Genomic DNA, 17,168 nt, shown 5'->3' on the forward strand with positions numbered 1-17,168 from the left:
AAGGGGTTAACCTGTCCCGAGGCCTGTTGCCGTGACGCCAGGCCTGAGCCATCACTCACTCCGGATACTGAGCCCCTCATTGGCCGGGAGCCAAAGTAAACGAGCCCACAGCCCTTAATTGTGTTGAACAATGGCGTCTCCACACACTGACGTATGAGGGAGGTATGTGAGACCAACTCAACGGGACCTTATGTGGAGAGCTGAGGGAATGCATTCTCTTTACTATCCAGAAAATAGTTTTATAGCCAATGAAATCCAGTACTCTGACTGTCATGCCACTTCAGTGAGAGACAGCAGAAAAAAGGAGAGACATGTTTTTCCTCTAGTATAGTCGACATGGAGCCTAATTCAATCCATCAGCTCTGGGCCTTGGAGAGAGAACAGAAACATCACCAACAGCAACACTGTTGGATGTTGAATCCCATCCGAATTCAGACAGTCATTAGTGTAATTAACAGAACCAAAGGAGAGGAAGGAGGACAGGGGGAAGAGGGGGAGGGGAAGGGAGAGTGAGGGGGAGGGAAGGAAGACAGGGGAAGAGAGGGAGTGAGGCGACAGCAGCAATCAAGGTGTGTGCCCAGTCTAGCCACCAGGAGGCAGAGTGGAACGGCCGGGACGGCAGGACAGTGTCAGCGCAACGTCTCATTGGAATGTCACCTGAGATTAGGAAAATCTCCCTCTTCCTTGTATAATCTGTCGCTTTCCAGTTTTGTGCGCTGTGTGTGTGTGTGCGTGTGTGTGTGTGTGTGCGTGTGTGTGCGTGCGTGCGTGCGTGTGTGTGTGGTGAAAAGTGGATGAGTGCTGGTGATGCAGACAAAGACAAAGTGTTATTAGCACGACACACACAGTCACTCACTCACCTGACAGGGTTGAAGTGTCGGGGTTCTGAGCGTTCCCGCGGTGGCCGTGGTAACAGGGGGGTGCGTCCTGCGTTTGAGTCGAGCTCTGTGGGGAGGGAGGGGTGGTGGGAGCGGCCAGGCCGGGTGGAGGAGGATGGGGTACATGATGGAGGCTCCAGGCCCTGGGTGCGTCTGTCAGGGGGCTTATATGGGGCAATGCCCTCGTTACGCCAGTGTGGGCCTGGACTGGTGGAGCGGGAGGAGTGGGCACTGGAGGACTTGCTGTGGGCACCCTGCCCGCTGGCTTTGGCCTGGTGGTACCGGTGAGCTGCAGGGAACAAGCACAGGAAACCACAATATTAGTAGAGGCATAGGTTATATACCATGGAGAATCAGAACAACTGTGCAGATGACTCTGGCATCAAACAGACAACAGTCAGTGTAGAAATAGAATAGATCCAGGGTTGATCCAAGGATCAACATAGCAGAGCACACATTGCAACAGCCCCTCACAACTGGTGGCAGTCACAGCGCATATGCATGTCTTATGACTGCAAGAGATGAAGCGACTGATGCAATCAGATGAWTGATTGAAGGCATGATCTTGACTTTGGTGTAGGGTAGGCCTACAGCTCATAAAAACCTGGAGACCTGTAAAAACCRTTTCATATGAGTTCCTGGGTTAGAAATGCAACACCAAGCATTAATTCAGCCCCAGTCAGTTGTCCAGACACAAGGCCACTGACATCATTGGTCTGGCAGCAGTGTGGACTCATGGAGAGGGAAGAGCTCTTCTACCCACAGCACAGAGTAACACCAGCCCCAGGCCTGGCTATCACACACGAGGGTAAACATTAACTGATATGAATGGTTATGGCAGCCGTCATGTCATGTTTATGACAGCGTGATGAGGGCTTTATGTGAAGTGTAGTGTAGTGTTGTCTGAAAGGCCATTGATGATATTGAATGAGGTAGCACTATGGTTGCACTGTGGTAACACTATGGTAACACTATGATAGCATTATGGTAGGACTATGATAACACTGTGATAGCACTTTGGTTGCATTGTGTAAGCACTGTGGTACCACTATGGTAACACTATTATAGCATTATGGTAGCAATATGATAACACTGTGGTAGCACTGTGATAGCATTGTGGAAGCACTTTTTTATTTTATTTTTTCACCTATATTTAACCAGGTAGGCCAGTTGAGAACAAGTTCTCATTTACAACTGCGACCTGGCCAAGATAAAGCAAAGCAGTGCGACATAAATAACAACACAGAGTTACACATGGAAAAAACAAAACATACAGTCAATAACACAATAGAAAAAAAGTCTATATACAGTGTGTGCAAATTAGGTAAGATAAGGGAGGTATGGCAATGAATAGGCCATAGTGGCGAAATAATTACAATTTAGCAATTAAACACTGGAGTGATAGATGTGCAGAAGATGAATGTGCAAGTAGAGATACTGGGGTGAAAAGGAGCTAAAAATATATATATACAATAACAGTATGGGGATGAGGTAGTTGGATGGGCTATTTACAGATGGGCTATGTACAGGTGAAGTGATCTGTGAGCTGCTCTGACAGCTGGTGCTTAAAGTTAGTGAAGGAGATATGAGTCTCCAGCTTCAGTGATTTTTGCAATTCGTTCCAGTCATTGGCAGCAAAGAACTGGAAGGATAGGCGGCCAAAGGAGGAATTGGCTTTGGGGGTGACCAGTGAAATATACCTGCTGGAGCGCGTGCTATGGGTGAGTGCTGCTATGGTGACCAGTGAGCTGAGATAAGGCGGGGCTTTACCTAGCAAAGACTTATAGATGACCTGGAYCCAGTGGGTTTGGCGACGAATATGAAGCGAGGGCCAGCCAACGAGAGCATACAGGTCGCAGTGGTGGGTAGTATATGGGGCTTTGGTGACGAAACGGATGGCACTGTGATAGACTGCATCCAATTTGCTGAGTAGAGTGTTGGAGGCTATTTTGTAAATGACATCGCCGAAGGATAGTCAGTTTTACGAGGGTATGTTTGGCAGCATGAGTGAAGAAAGCTTTGTTGCGAAATAGGAAGCCGATTCTAGACTTAATTTTGGATTGGAGATGTTTAATGTGAGTCTGGAAGGAGAGTTTACAATCTAACCAGACACCTAGGTATTTGTAGATGTCCACATATTCTAATTCCGAACCGTCCAGAGTAGTAATGCTGGACGGGCGGGCAGGTGCTGGCAGCAATCGGTTGAAGAGCATGCATTTAGTTTTACTTGCATTTAAGAGCAGTTGGAGGCCACGGAAGGAGAGTTGTATGGCATTGAAGCTTGTCTGGAGGTTAGTTAACACAGTGTCTGAATCAGAGAATCACCAGCAGCAAGAGCGACATCATTGATGTATACAGAGAAAAGAGTCGGCCCGAGAATTGAACCCTGTGGCACCCCCATAGAGACTGCCAGAGTTCCAGACAACAGGCCCTCCGATTTGACACACTGAACTCTGTCWGAGAAGTAGTTGGTGAACCAGGCGAGGCAGTCATTTGAGAAACCAAGGCTGTTGAGTCTGCCGATAAGAATGTGGTGATTGACAGTCGAAAGCCTTGGCCAGGTCGATGAATACAGCTGCACAGTATTGTCTCTTATCGATGGAGGTTATGATATCGTTTAGGACCTTGTGCGTGACTGAGGTGCACCRATGACCAGCTCGGAAAGCAGATTGCATAGCGGAGAAGGTACGGTGGGATTCGAACTGGTCGGTGATCTGTTTGTTATCTTGGCTTCGAAGACCTTCGAAAGGCAGGGTAGGATAGATATAGGTCTGTAGCAGTTTTGGTCTAGAGTGTCTCCTCCTTTGAACAGGGGGATGACCGCAGCAGCTTTCCCATCTTTGGGGATCTCAGACGATACGAAAGAGAGGTTGAACAAGCTAGTAATGGGAGTTGCAACAATTTCGGTGGATAATTTTAGAAAGAGAGGGTCCAGATTTTGCAGCTCTTTCAGAACATCAGCTATCTGGATTTGGGTGAAGGAGAAATGGGGGAGGCTTGGGCAAGTTGCTGTGGGTGGTGCAGGGCTGTTGACCGGGGTAGGGATAGCCAGGTGGAAAGCATGGCCAGCCGTAGAAAAATGCTTATTGAAATTCTCTATTATCGTAGATTTATCAGTGGTGACAGTGTTTCCTAGCCTCAGTGCAGTGGGCAGCTGGGATGAGGTGCTCTTATTCTCCATAGACTTTACAGTGTCCCAGAACATTTTGGAGTTTGTGCTGCAGGATGCAAATTTCTGTTTGAAAAAGCTAGCCTTTGCTTTCCTAAKTGCCTGTGTATATTGGTTCCTAACTTCCCTGAAAAGTTGTATATCGCGAGGGCTATTCAATTCTAATGCAGATCGCCACAGGATGTTTTTGTGCTGGTCAAGGGCAGTCAGGTCTGGGYTGAACCAGGGGCTATATCTGTTCCTGGTTCTAKATTTTTTGAATGGGGCATGCTTATTTAAGATGGTGAGGAAAGCCCTTTTAAAGAATAACCAGGCATCTTCTACTGACGGTATGAGGTCAATATCCTTCCAGGATACCCGGGCCAGGTCGATTAGAAAAGCCTGCTCGCTGAAGTGTTTTAGGGAGCATTTGACAGTGATGAGGGGTGGTCGTTTGACCGCAGACCCATTACGGACGCAAGCAATGAGGCAGTGATCGCTGAGATAGAGGTGTATTTAGAGGGCAGGTTGGTTAGGATGATATCTATGAGGGTGCCTGTGTTTACGGATTTGGGGTTGTACCTGTGGTAGCACTAGTTTGGTTACAAGCTTTGGTTACTAGCTAGCTACCTTTTGAGTTTGGATCCTGTGATGCGGTTGGCATCAGTTGCTGGGACCGCTGCTATTTGTCTAGGGTTCCTGCCGATCAAGGGTCTGGTGAGCTGCTTGGCGTAGCAGCTAGCCTAGCTGCCACTGTTAGCTGCCTTACACGCTAGCAGGGTTTCCTTGAGGGCTTGAACGCAGCCCGTGACACAGTTAGCAAACTGTGGCGGTCCCAGCCACAGTTTGTGGCTGGGACCGCGGATTGTCCCGGGGTTGTTTCTGTCTAGATCCCTGCTGTTTGTTTCTGTTTCCATCTTCCCTGCGACCTGCCCTGTCTGGAACTGCAAGGTGTAACAGCGTAGCCTACATTGKTACCATGACAAAGACCAAGGCTGGTGGGAGTACCGTTGAGGACAACAGGTGAAGGATCATTTAAATGAACAGAAATAGTTCTACAAGCAGCTGTTACAACAAGAAAATTGTGTCCAAATACTGGTGGAGTCAACTAATAAAAGAATGGACCTGAAGAACAGCTTGCAGTTCTCCCAGGGTCAGCTCGATGAGTTTAAACAGGAGAARGGCAAGATGACAGCAATCTGTAAGTCATTGAGAGAGGACATCAGTTCTGTATGTGAATCCATGATAACAATGACGGAGAAATCAGATTATCTCAAGGCACAAACAAGGCAGAACAAAATTGTTTTGGACGGAATTGCAGAATCTCCGCATGAGACCTGGACGGAGTCTGAGGACAAAGGGAGGGAAATTATTTCGGAGCAACTGAAGATGGACCACAGGAAGATTGATGTGGAGCACGCCCACAGGACTGGAAAAACCACCACTGGCCRAGTTGACAGGCCCAGGCCGATAGTGGTCAAGTTCCTGAGGTTCAAGGACAAGGTAGCTGTTCTGGAAAGAGCCAAGAACTTGAGAGGAACATACATCTTCTTCAACGAGGACTATCCTGAAGCTGTGCGCCAAGTGCTGCAAAGAAAYACCTAGTTAAGCTYCAGCTGGCCCAGAACAGAGTGGCACGTCTTGCTCTTCATTGTAATCAGAGAGTTAATATAAATCTCTCTTGGCTAAGGGTAAAGGAGAGACTGACTGCATCACTTATTTTTTATAAGAAACATTAATGTGTTGAAAATTCCAAATTGTTTGTACACTCAACTTACAGCACTGACACACACACTTACCCCACCAAACAAGCCACCAGGGGTCTTTCACAGTCACCAAATCKAGAACAAATTCAAGAATCAGTACAGTATTATATAAAGCCATTATTGTATGGAACTCCCTTCCATCTCATATTGCTCAAATGAACAGCAAACCTGGTTTCAAAAACAGCTAATGGGGATCCTAATAAAATACCAATACCACTATGGTAGCAATGTGGTAACACTATGTTAGCACTACTCTAACACTAACACTGTACGATAAAGCTGTAATGTAAATATTCTATGTMTAAATAGCTAAATAATATGGAGACTCTATTTTATGTAAGATGCAAGGAGATTATTTTATTTGTTTTGTAAATCTGAGAACGGGTGTAAATGGAGACTGAAATGGATTCTGCTACTGTAGTTGAGATGAATTGTACAGCATATTTCTTCCTAACATTGTAACACAATGTAACACTATGGTAAGACTGTGGTAGCACTGTGGTAACACTATGGTAACACTGTTGTAACACTATGGTAGCATTGTTGTAACACTATGGTAGCACTGTTGTAACACTATGGTAGCACTGTTGTAACACTATGGTAGCACTGTTGTAACACAATGTAACACTATGGTAAGACTGTGGTAGCACTGTGGTAACACTATGGTAACACCATGGTAACTTTGTGGTAACACTATGGTAACTTTGTGGTAACACTATGGTACCACAGTGTGAGCTGTACAACTCCTGACCTGAGTTGTATCAGATAAGCGGTTCAAATGGATACAATTGTAAAACAATTGTGAACCGTGCAGACTGACCAGAATTAGATACAATACAGTACAATATAATACAATACAACTCAGTGACTATAAAGGGTAAAGGGCTGGTTGTTTTGGTAGAGGTGACCTCACCGAAGGCGGCACAGCGGCAGGGGTCATGCTTGTCCAGATAGTGTTCTAATGTGTCCCATCCCCCACCCACACGCACCATCACATGAGTACGAAGGACCTGAGGAGAGAGAGAGAGAGAAAGGAGACAAGGTTACAACCCTGACAAACATGGCATCAATTCACAAGTTCACTCTCATAATGAAGACTAGCAGGAGGCTATATACTATGAAGCTTAGCACACACGTACAAAACCAAACCCTGCGTACACACACACACACAACCGCTCACGCACACACAATGTTTAAAAAAACTAAAGTGATGTTTAAACCCAGTGACACGGTGCGATACCACACAGACTGCAGATCAAGTCAATAGATATGTAAATCCGACAAGTGGGGCAGAYTGCTGAGTGCTTGGCCTGGAGTCCCTCCCCCTTCCCCCAAAATGACGTAACACTCCCATCAGATGCACCCCTGCCAGTGCCCATGCCTCCGCCTCCTCCCACATTTCATCGCCATGCCAACACACAATTAAAAAGAGAGGGGAGAAGAATAAAGACGCACACTGCTATGAAAGACACTCCTTTTCTCCTCCTCTCAGCTGGCGTAACCATGCTTTTAGAGAGGGGGGGTGAATTAGCATGGTAACAACTCCTAAAATCCTGCCCCTCCTCTCTTCTACAATTTCAGCTAGAAGAGAGGAGAGGGGGTTGAGCGAGAGAAGAGAGGGGGAGAGGAGAAGAGAGGAGAGGGGGTTGTTCATTGAGGCAAACAGACCCAGAGTATGAAGCCCAGACAGAGTCTTTTTCTCTCTGTCTCTCTCTTTCCCCTGCAGGCAGATGCATTCCTCACAGCAGGGAGAGAGAGGCTGTATATTTAGCTTGATGTGAAAGTCCTGTGGATGCAACCTCGCCAGCCTGCCTCCTCTCTGGATTGTGTAGTCACTGCTGCCAGCCACATGTTTCATTCAGGGGCTGGGCCCGTGTCTCTGTGGCCAGGCCAGGCAGTGCCATGAGGGTGCTCTGGGTGAGCTGGATATTGCGGGGAGCCATACTGCACTAAATCACGTGGCCATGCAAGGCCTCCCACACTGACTCAGGACATCTACCARCTGTCCTTTGCTGCTCTTCAACATGCCCACCACACCGCCAACACAACACACTGCCTGTCTGCAAAACAGCTGTCCTCTGCCTTCCTTCTTCTTTTCTAGCTCTAGTCCTTTACTGCTGCCACTCTACTCCTGAAACTTTTGGTCTTGTTCCCAGCAGAGAGGCTATGTGATGGTAAACTGTTGGCCTATTGTCTATTGTCTGGTTCACTAGTGGTGTCCCACTATGCCTGACCCAGCCTCTGTGCTGTGAGTACCATGATAAGGATGAGTTGATTCCCTGGAACCAGTGATGCCCCAGCCCTCTGCCCCAGCAGCCACTCCATCAGTGATGGGGTATCCCACACTCCACAACTCCATAGAGCCAACCCCTGTTTCTATGTCAACGGCGAACAGAGACTCCTTGTAATCACGATGGGGGTGGAGTAAACCAATTCCCTCCCAAATCAGGCTTGAAGTTTTAAGCTCATGGCCAGCTGACACTGTACTACAACCCCAAGCACGCTTCCCTTGAACATGGGCGACCTCCCTGGGGGAGTCCGCCCCAGTCACTCTCCTCCATTTATTTATCCCCCCTTTATCCCCTCACTTCCTCCCTCTCTCCTACACCTCATCCTCTAGCCTGCACTCTTAGTCAGGCTTTGGCAGCTGAATGAGGCCTGTTGGCTTTGATGGTGGCAGCCAGCAGGCTAGCTTCCTCCCTGAAGAAAAATATGGAAGCGTGTTGGCTGGGCTGCACTAGTGGCTGCTGGGGGATATGTATAATCACTGTCCTCCTCAGTGAGTGGAGGAGAATGCGGAGACAGTGCAGGGGGGGGGGGGGGTAATCTGACAGAGAAATGACTCCTACAAACAATCTCCAGACAGGCTTTACACTAAGATGTGTGACACGCTTCGAACACACTGCAACTACTACACTTAAGTTTAACACTTTACCTGCTTCAAAAGCCACTACACTTTAGTTTTAACACTTTATTTGCTTCCAACAAAGCCACGGCACTAAAGTTAACACTTCTACGTTATCTGCTTCCAAAATAGCCACTACACTATAACATACTATACAAGTAAGACCCTACTAAAACTGGCACTCCACTACATACCATACAGCCAAACACACAGTCAGTCATCCAATCTTTAAGAAACTTTTAACAGAAACATCTCACTGAGGTGTAAAAGCATACCACAGATCCGAACATACACACTAACGGACCTACATGACTAGCCATTTTAAACTCGGGGAAAGTTTGAGCTGCTCAAAAGAAGAGTGGACATTTTGAGAGCATTGGGAAGTAAGGCAGACATCCTGGAAATGCATACGATTTGGACTGGCATCCGTTGAGTCCATTAATTGGGCGGAGGTACATGGGAAGTAAGAAACAGAATCGATCTATCTGGCAGGGAGCCTACCTGCAGGCAGAGGCCCGGAGGGCAAGATAAAGTTGCAGTGGCGACACCYGGCAGAGCCCAGACTGAGGCACACAGCCTAGCAGAAGCAAGCAGCAGAGCAGGACAGATAATGGRCCGTACAGGAAATGACCCAAAACTCTATTTGTGTCACGCTGGGCCAGCGTGTATGGGAGTTGGGAGGTCTGGGCCAGCCAGTAGGGAGGTACCAAGAGGCAGAGCAGTGGACTGGGAATAGGTCAGATCAGTTCAGATTATAAACAATATGCAGCCTGGACTGGGGAGAGTGAGATCACTGTACATACTGTAGTTCAGGGGACATTGATTATATCTACAGAATAGTTTGTTTGTTTGACCCTGTTCTGGTTTTCCTTGCAGCAACAAATTTAGCTAAATATACACACTGCATGCCTCCATTGTAATACTGTGTAAGCAGTCATCACAACAGCAGCATATGAACATTTGACAATCTAATTTCTCCTGGGCATAATATTTGCATTTATCCAAAATATTAACTGTAGCCTACTATAAAACTGCAATGCAATCTAAGTGATATTAGAGTAATCCAAAGTCACGTCCATGAGCTGTGAAAAAGACAAAGAACCTATCTATGGACTCTTGGACTGTGTAAAGGTGCAATGGTTAACCTGGTTACTAATGCATCCACAGGTTTAAGACATACTCACGCATGCACGCGCACGTAGACACACACACTACACTCAAGGCTGATTGTTGCCTATTCTTATGGTCTGGTTTAGTGGATGGGGTTGATGTTGATGGTCGGTTCATACCCGTATGAAGATCAGAGCGCTGGAGTCTCCCACTTTGTATTTCCCTTCAGACACCTTGGTCATGGGGAACTGGGCAGGGCAGGAGCAGCGGCCCAGGATCTCCCGCACCTACAGAGACATAACAGAACCCTGGTTACCACCCACAGCCTACGAAACATGACACTGCACATTCACACAGCTACAGAAAGGAACAACAGGCATAAACTGTTAATTCTCTGTTCAACCTTCCGTCTTCTTCATTTCAACTCTTCCTATGACATCATGCTTACTCATATCCATGACAAAATCCCCTCTGGTCCTGAGTTCTCTCTCTGTGTGTGTGTGTGTGTGTGTGTGTGTGTGTGTGTGTGTGTGTGTGTGTGTGTGTGTGTGTGTGTGTGTGTGTGAGTGTGAGTGTGTGTCAACAGTACAGTGATTATATTACATTAGGGTGAGACATGGCTAGCCCTGGCTGTCTGTGTGTGTCTTAGCTTCAAGCAGAGCAGAGGTCCCTCTGAGTACCTGTGTAATGGAGGGCCCATCTCTCCCTGCCTCACCAATTATTGCCTCGTCTGCCTGCAACTCTTAGTCCAGCTCATTGCTGCAGTGCAAAAAGTAATAAAAGACACACAAATAAACATTACAGCACGCATACGCACAAACACACATACACTGCTGTGAAGACCTCCGGACTGCAGCAATAAGGAGAGGCCCTAACTAAAGCCAGAGGGATGACGTTAATTTGAGTCTGTGGGTTGAGAGAGAGACACGCTCCGGTACTGTACTGTGCAGTTGGGGGTGCTTATTTAGCACATTGGAGTCAGACAGAACTCTAGGGTGGGGCGAGAGAGGCCTGTGTTGTGCGGGCTCTCTCTCTCGCCTGGGATTGGCCAGCTTTGATGATATTCTTGGCAGCTCTCTCAGACAAAGGCGTGTGCACACTTGTCGACTGAGAGAAAGAGAGACAAACATCACAGAGGACAAAAATAGGCGAGCTGAGCAAGGACAAAGAAACAGGGACTCCTGTACTCCATATGTACTGTATATACAGCAGCAAATCAATTAAATCAAATGTTATTCGTCACATGCTTCATAAACAACAGGTGTGGACTACTTACGGGCCCAACAATGCAGAGAAAGCACATGTACAGTACAAACACAAACACAGTGAAACAAGGGAAAGGCTCTCAGTAGTCTCCCAAGGAATGAAGCACATTAAGAACATAAATCAGATGAAGAGAGATTGAATTAGATCAAAATAGATGAAATGTGAGACTGTCAGGTATCGATTGAAGAAGACAGTGTACCATCCATGTACAGTATATATTTAGCTGGAGGCTGTATCAATGTTGCAGGCAATGTTCCCTCTAAACAGTGTTCCCCCTAAACTGTGTTCCCTCTAAACAGTGTTCCCCCTAACTGTGTTCCCCTACACATGTGCCCCTACACAGTGTTCCCCCTCAAACAGTGTTCCCTCTAAACTGTGTTCCCCCTAAACTGTGTTCCCTCTAAACAGTGTTCCCCTCTAAACTGTGTTCCCCTCTAAACAGTGTTCCCCCTAAACTGTGTTCCCTCTAAACTGTGTTCCCCCTAAACTGTGTTCCCTCTTCAACTGTGTTCCCTCTAAACTGTGTTCCCTCTAAACAGTGTTCCCTCTAAACAGTGTTCCCTCTAAACAGTGTTCCTCTAAACAGTGTTCCCTCTAAACAGTGTTCCCCCTAAACTGTGTTCCCCTAAACTGTGTTCCCCCTAAACTGTGTTCCCTCTAAACTGTGTTCCCCTAAACAGTGTTCCCCTAAACTGTGTTCCCTCTAACAGTGTCCTTCTAAACAGTGTTCCCCCTAAACTGTGTTCCCCCTAAACTGTGTTCCCTCTAAACTGTGTTCCCCCTAAACTGTGTTCCCTCTAAACAGTGTTCCCCCTAAACTGTGTTCCCTCTAAACTGTGTTCCCTCTAAACCTGTGTTCCCCCTAACTGTGTTCCTCTAAACAGTGTTCCCCCTAAACTGTGTTCCCTTAAACTGTGTGCATGCGTGGGTGTGGCAGTAGCCCAGAGACTGCTGCGCAGCTCCCCAGGATTGCCACGCAGAGCGCAGAAGAAATATCAGCCCATGGAAAGAAGCAAGAGATTGAACTTCACTCAACTTTCTAGAGTTTTCCCTGTTAGTTAACACTATCAACGTTTCCCTTTACTAATACAATTCAATGCAACATACCGAAACAAAACAAACTACGCAAGAGATTTTGTTGTAGGCAGAACGCATGATATCTCTCCTGCTCCAGCCCTGTGGTCATAGCTAGGCTCACCCAAAATCATTTTGTGGGTGCTGTACAGCTCCCACCAGACTATTGTAGCTCTCTACCCTTACTGTGTATTGTGGTAGCTGTTTTATACAGTCTCCGGTTACTATTATATTAGTTAATTTGATGAATCCGTAATTAGCATAAGAAATATTTTATATTTATTTGTTTTATACATTTTCTTCACATTCTGAGCTGAGAGAACACAGCATCACCATGATGCTGGGCGTGCATTGCTGCTCCTCTTGTGAAGCTGAACTACAAGTAGAAGACGGTCATTACATTTACATTTAAGTCATTTAGCAGACGCTCTTATCCAGAGCGACTTACAAATTGGTGCATTCACCTTATGATATCCAGTGGAACAACCACTTTACATGACACTTTAGGTCATGACCTATGCCCCCCCTGCCTAGGTGTTGGCCACCTGCGTGAGGCCTTTCTGACCCCTGCATTAACTGCGCCATCCTGCCTGTGAAGGTGAGGGAAGCGCGGCGAGCCAGAGTTGAGGGCCTGGTTTTCAAATATAATTTACCAGCGTCAGACGTTATTTGCCAGGACCCACCCTGGTCCACTGAAAGAGGGAAAACCCACAAAGCCGATGGCGCCCCCCTGGTAAAAACACAAGAGCTTCACTTGTGAAGGTCGATTCCTTATCCTCTCAGATAGAGCAGCTAAAAACGCTTTTGCGTTCCTTCAAGCCCCCTGAGTCGGGGCCCTCTAGCACTTCCTTCAGACATGGGGGACGCAACAGAGGACTCAGATAGCCGTGATGATGACCTGCTCTCCACTCAGGCAGCCAACCGGCACTTTAGTGACCAGGATGGTGACACACCCAACATGGCGAAGGAGGTACCAACCAGTGTTGTGGACCCATTCAGTCTGAACGCTAAAGATGGGTCAGAGGAGTCATTCCGAGGCTCTGATCACACAGAGTCAGAAGAAAGCTCTGCCTCACTACGCACTGTCCTACGTCCAGCCTTTGCTAGGCTAGATCTTGATGACCCTCAAGCCACAGCCCCTGCAGCTAACCCGTTCTTTAAGGCGGCCCCAACAGCTAAKCCGTTCTTTAAGAAGGCCCCAGCAGCTAACCCGTTCTTTAAGGCGGCCCTAGCAGCTAACCCGTTCTTTAAGGCGGCCCCTGCAGCTAACCCGTTCTTTAAGGTGGCCCCTGCAGCTTACCCGTACTTTAAGGTGGCCCCTGCAGCTTACCCGTACTTTAAGAAGCCTTTCAACTGTCAACTGTCTAAAACACACACACTGTATACACACAAAAGTGTAAGATATTGAACCGTGCTAGGGGCCACAAGGTCACACAGGAAGCATGCGGAAATGGAACTGGAGTGATGTGTGAGAGCTAGTGGATGAATTATGGAGATGAATTATGGAAAGAGAGAGAGAAAAAGAGAGAAAGAGAAAAAAAAGAGAGAGAAAAAGAGAGAGAGAGAAAGGGAGAAAACCAATGCCCTACATCTGCAGCAAGAATCAGACAGCCCCACAGTACACCCCTATACTATGAAGGAATTCTGTAATCATCTCAAGCTGGAGAATGCTCATGTATCTGGAGGGATGTTACGTAAACACAACAATCTGCTTTGTTCAGTCATGAACAACTAGAGAAAGTGTTGTGAAATTCAGATTAATTAGTGTTCCCTGGWTTGCCTTCGAACAGGGAGTATTTGCAGGATATATTTTCCCTCCTTTGATAATTGAGTCCACACACCATATCTGTGGTTTCTGATACTCCGCCTCCAACAGAGATTGAAGTAATCGACTATTTATTGCCTTCCTTCCTGTCCTACATAGGGACGGAGGAAAGCACAAGGTAGGCCATGGAGGAGATAAGGTGAGGAGTGAGGCTCGTCCAATCRCCGGAGACACACCATTGACATACGTAATTGGGACACAGAGGAAATGGGAGTGGGGGTGAGAGAGTGATTTGTGTATGTCAAAGTTCACTCTTCAGGTGATATTTTCAACAGTTTGGAATGTAGCAGTTATTGGCATGTGAAAGGAACTTTGACAGTTAATGACTGTCTAGCTGAGTTTTGAAATAAGAGTAATTGATTGTTCCTTTAGCCACAAAGCTTTGCAGTAGTTTGGTACATTGTGAATGACCACAGACGTGCTAATCTGCTTTTGCTTGTTTTTATGTTCAATAAAGGGATGACTGTGATGACTGTGTCCCAGCCTCTACAACAATCCAACTGAGTGATGTAACACTTTACACCATGGGATTTTACGTTCCAGGCATTTTCAGGGTTTGATTTCTGTCCCAGAAAGATAAAATCCTTGTGGAAATGGAAGAGAGTGAATAGATTATCTAACATAATGAGCAGCTCTCTAATAAATGACATAAAAAAGAGGAACAGGGGGGACATTGTGTTAATCTGCTTCCTGCTGGGGGTCTCTAGAAATGACTGGACACGTCCCAACACAAACCATACAATCAGATGAGTAATGGAATCTTCTTCGAGTTGAATCTAGGCCACAGGGGGTTCTTGGCAGGGAGGAGCATATTTGGAATTTCAGGGAGGATTACTCTTTTAGCCTCTCACGTAACTCTGGACTAAAAACACTGGACACAGAAACCATATCTTCTTATGCAATCCACTTTCCTCAAAAGACAAACAGTTGTGGGTGCAATCAAAGTACATTTAATTGGCCTTCTCAGCCAGCCATTTTTCTCCAATTGAGCCTAATTTATGCTGGACAGGTTAAGAAAAAATGTGCTCATCTAAATAGAAAGGAATAACCAAATGTTTGTGTTTACGGTGACGAAAGTGTGCTGTTGAACCAATACCCTGAGGGAAGCAGCACTGTTGGAGTGATCATGTACACCAAAAGGCTCCTCAACAGCTTCTAACCCCAAGCCATTAGACTGCTGAACAATTCATAAAATCGCCACCGGACAATTGACATTGACCCCCCCTCCCTTTTGTACACTGCTGCTACTCGCTGTTTGTTTGTTACCTATGCATAGCCACTTCGCCCCCACCTAAATGTGCAGATTACCTCAACTAGCCTGTACCCCCGCACACTGACTCGGTACCGGTGCCCCCTGTATATAGCCTCGTTATTGTTATTCTAATTGTGTRACTTTTTATTATTACTTTTTATTTTAGTCTACTTGGTAAATATTTTCTTCTTCTTGAACTGCACTGTTGGTTAAGGGCTTGTAAGTAAGCATTTCACYGTAAAGTCTACACTTGTTGTACTCGGCGCATGTGACAAATAAAGTTTGATTTGATGTGGGTACTTGTAAGAACACTATTCCTTACTGTATGCTACACCAAGAGAGTAGACCAGCTGAGGATGGTGAGAACAGGGACTAAAAATGTAAACTAAAACCAAGAACATTTCGTTTGGGACTATGGAAAGAATGGCAACGCTGTTACTTAGAAATGAAGTGTACAATTATAATTAGATTTATTTAGCTTCTTGGTTGATGTTGCAACCTTTATAAAAGCGATCACTCACAACAATAAACAGCTCTGTATTTTAGTAAGGTGAATTGTATTAGTAACGTTGCTTAAGGGGGACGGCCTACCTAGAATTTCAAGATAGGTTTCCCAAAAAAAACTATCTTTTGACCACATGCCAGCCCTTCTGCTTAGCGCTGTGTGACAAAATAAAAAACAAGTGTCTGGGGGAGGGGTTGAAACCAGCCGTGATAACAACACTGCACTGCCTCCATCTTAACACATCACATTGCCATGCAGAGGACACAGTGACAGACCTAGTATCACTGTATGTAACTGGACTCTTTACAATTCAAACAGAAACATGTTTATTCCTTGTTTATTCCTTGTGCAGAAATAGGAATGTMTATCTGACTTTAGGAGAAACTGACAATTTCAGAAACAGGGTTGGAGTAATTTCCAGTTCAAAATCAAATAAAGGAGGGATGCTTGAACTGGTTAGTTGTTCTGYTCACCATCGAGGAGCCAGACCACTCTAATCTCAGTCCATACCTTACTATGGAACAGTGCTTTACTATTTTATCATCAGACTAGACTGTTGTCTGTTTTCAGCCAATGTTATACGAGTGACWGGCAATAGACAGTGATTCGTGATTCTGCCAGTCTACACCTGAGACTCCAGGCAAGGCTCAGCTGGGGGAGGTGCCTTAAAACAAGACTACTCACCCAAACAAAAACACACATGAATGTTAAGCACGTGCACAAGTACACAGTTTCAAATGTAAATGTAGCTAGACACTACAATATTGACATATAACCAACACCAATCTGTGAAGTCAGCCCTTTGGTCTGTGTCCTGTCACATGATGGYGAGCAGAAGAGACAGAGGTCTGTTCTGTATAAGAGTCAGCTGAACTAATAAATCACCATAAAATGATAAAACACTTCGGGCCCAGTCAGTCTGCACACTGATCTCATGTAGAAAACTATCCCAAGAAGTGTGTGTGTGTGMGTGACGCTGCAAACAGAAACAGAGACATGCTCTCCCAAAAAAGCCCATGAGCCTGACACACTGCAAGCCATGATGACCTACTTTTCCTCTCTTTCTCACCCTCCCTCTATCTTTCCCTGTGTGTAAAATTCATTAGTCGGGTGGAGCAGAGTGTACAGTAAAGACACTCCAGGCATACTATCTGTTGTTGTTTCTCCTTGTTTTCTGAATGCATGAACTATACCATAAGTGGTCATACAGCAGCCCCCTCCCCCCCAGTGCCTGCTCCTCTTCCTGTGTCTACTCCCAGACCATCAGGGCCCATCAGACCATCTCAGTGTGAGATGACCGCCATAGATTACAGCATTGGCATCACTGGCAGTCTCTTCCCTTCTCCTCTCCCCTGCCACCAACAAATCATACTGTTTGTTGCCTTATCGTCTCCAAGGGAAGAAGTTGGGGGATGGGGGCTGTGGGGGGCCGTTGTGCG

General features: G+C 46.2%; 1 protein-coding gene across 1 annotated transcript in view; it reads right to left on the reverse strand.

Annotated features, from left to right (window-relative positions):
• The window catches only part of gas2l1 (growth arrest-specific 2 like 1), a 42,558-nt gene that overhangs the window by 7,665 nt on the left and 17,725 nt on the right, over positions 1 to 17,168 (reverse strand). The window contains exons 2-4 of the mRNA XM_023979452.2: positions 9,987 to 10,094; positions 6,706 to 6,802; positions 861 to 1,167 (exon numbers count right to left, since the gene is read on the reverse strand). Of these exons, the coding sequence (XP_023835220.1) occupies positions 861 to 1,167; positions 6,706 to 6,802; positions 9,987 to 10,094 (512 nt within the window). The remainder of the gene's footprint in view (positions 1 to 860; positions 1,168 to 6,705; positions 6,803 to 9,986; positions 10,095 to 17,168) is intronic.

This window comes from Salvelinus sp. IW2-2015, linkage group LG33 (genome assembly GCF_002910315.2).
Source record: "Salvelinus sp. IW2-2015 linkage group LG33, ASM291031v2, whole genome shotgun sequence".
Classification (NCBI taxonomy): Eukaryota; Metazoa; Chordata; class Actinopteri; order Salmoniformes; family Salmonidae; genus Salvelinus; species Salvelinus sp. IW2-2015.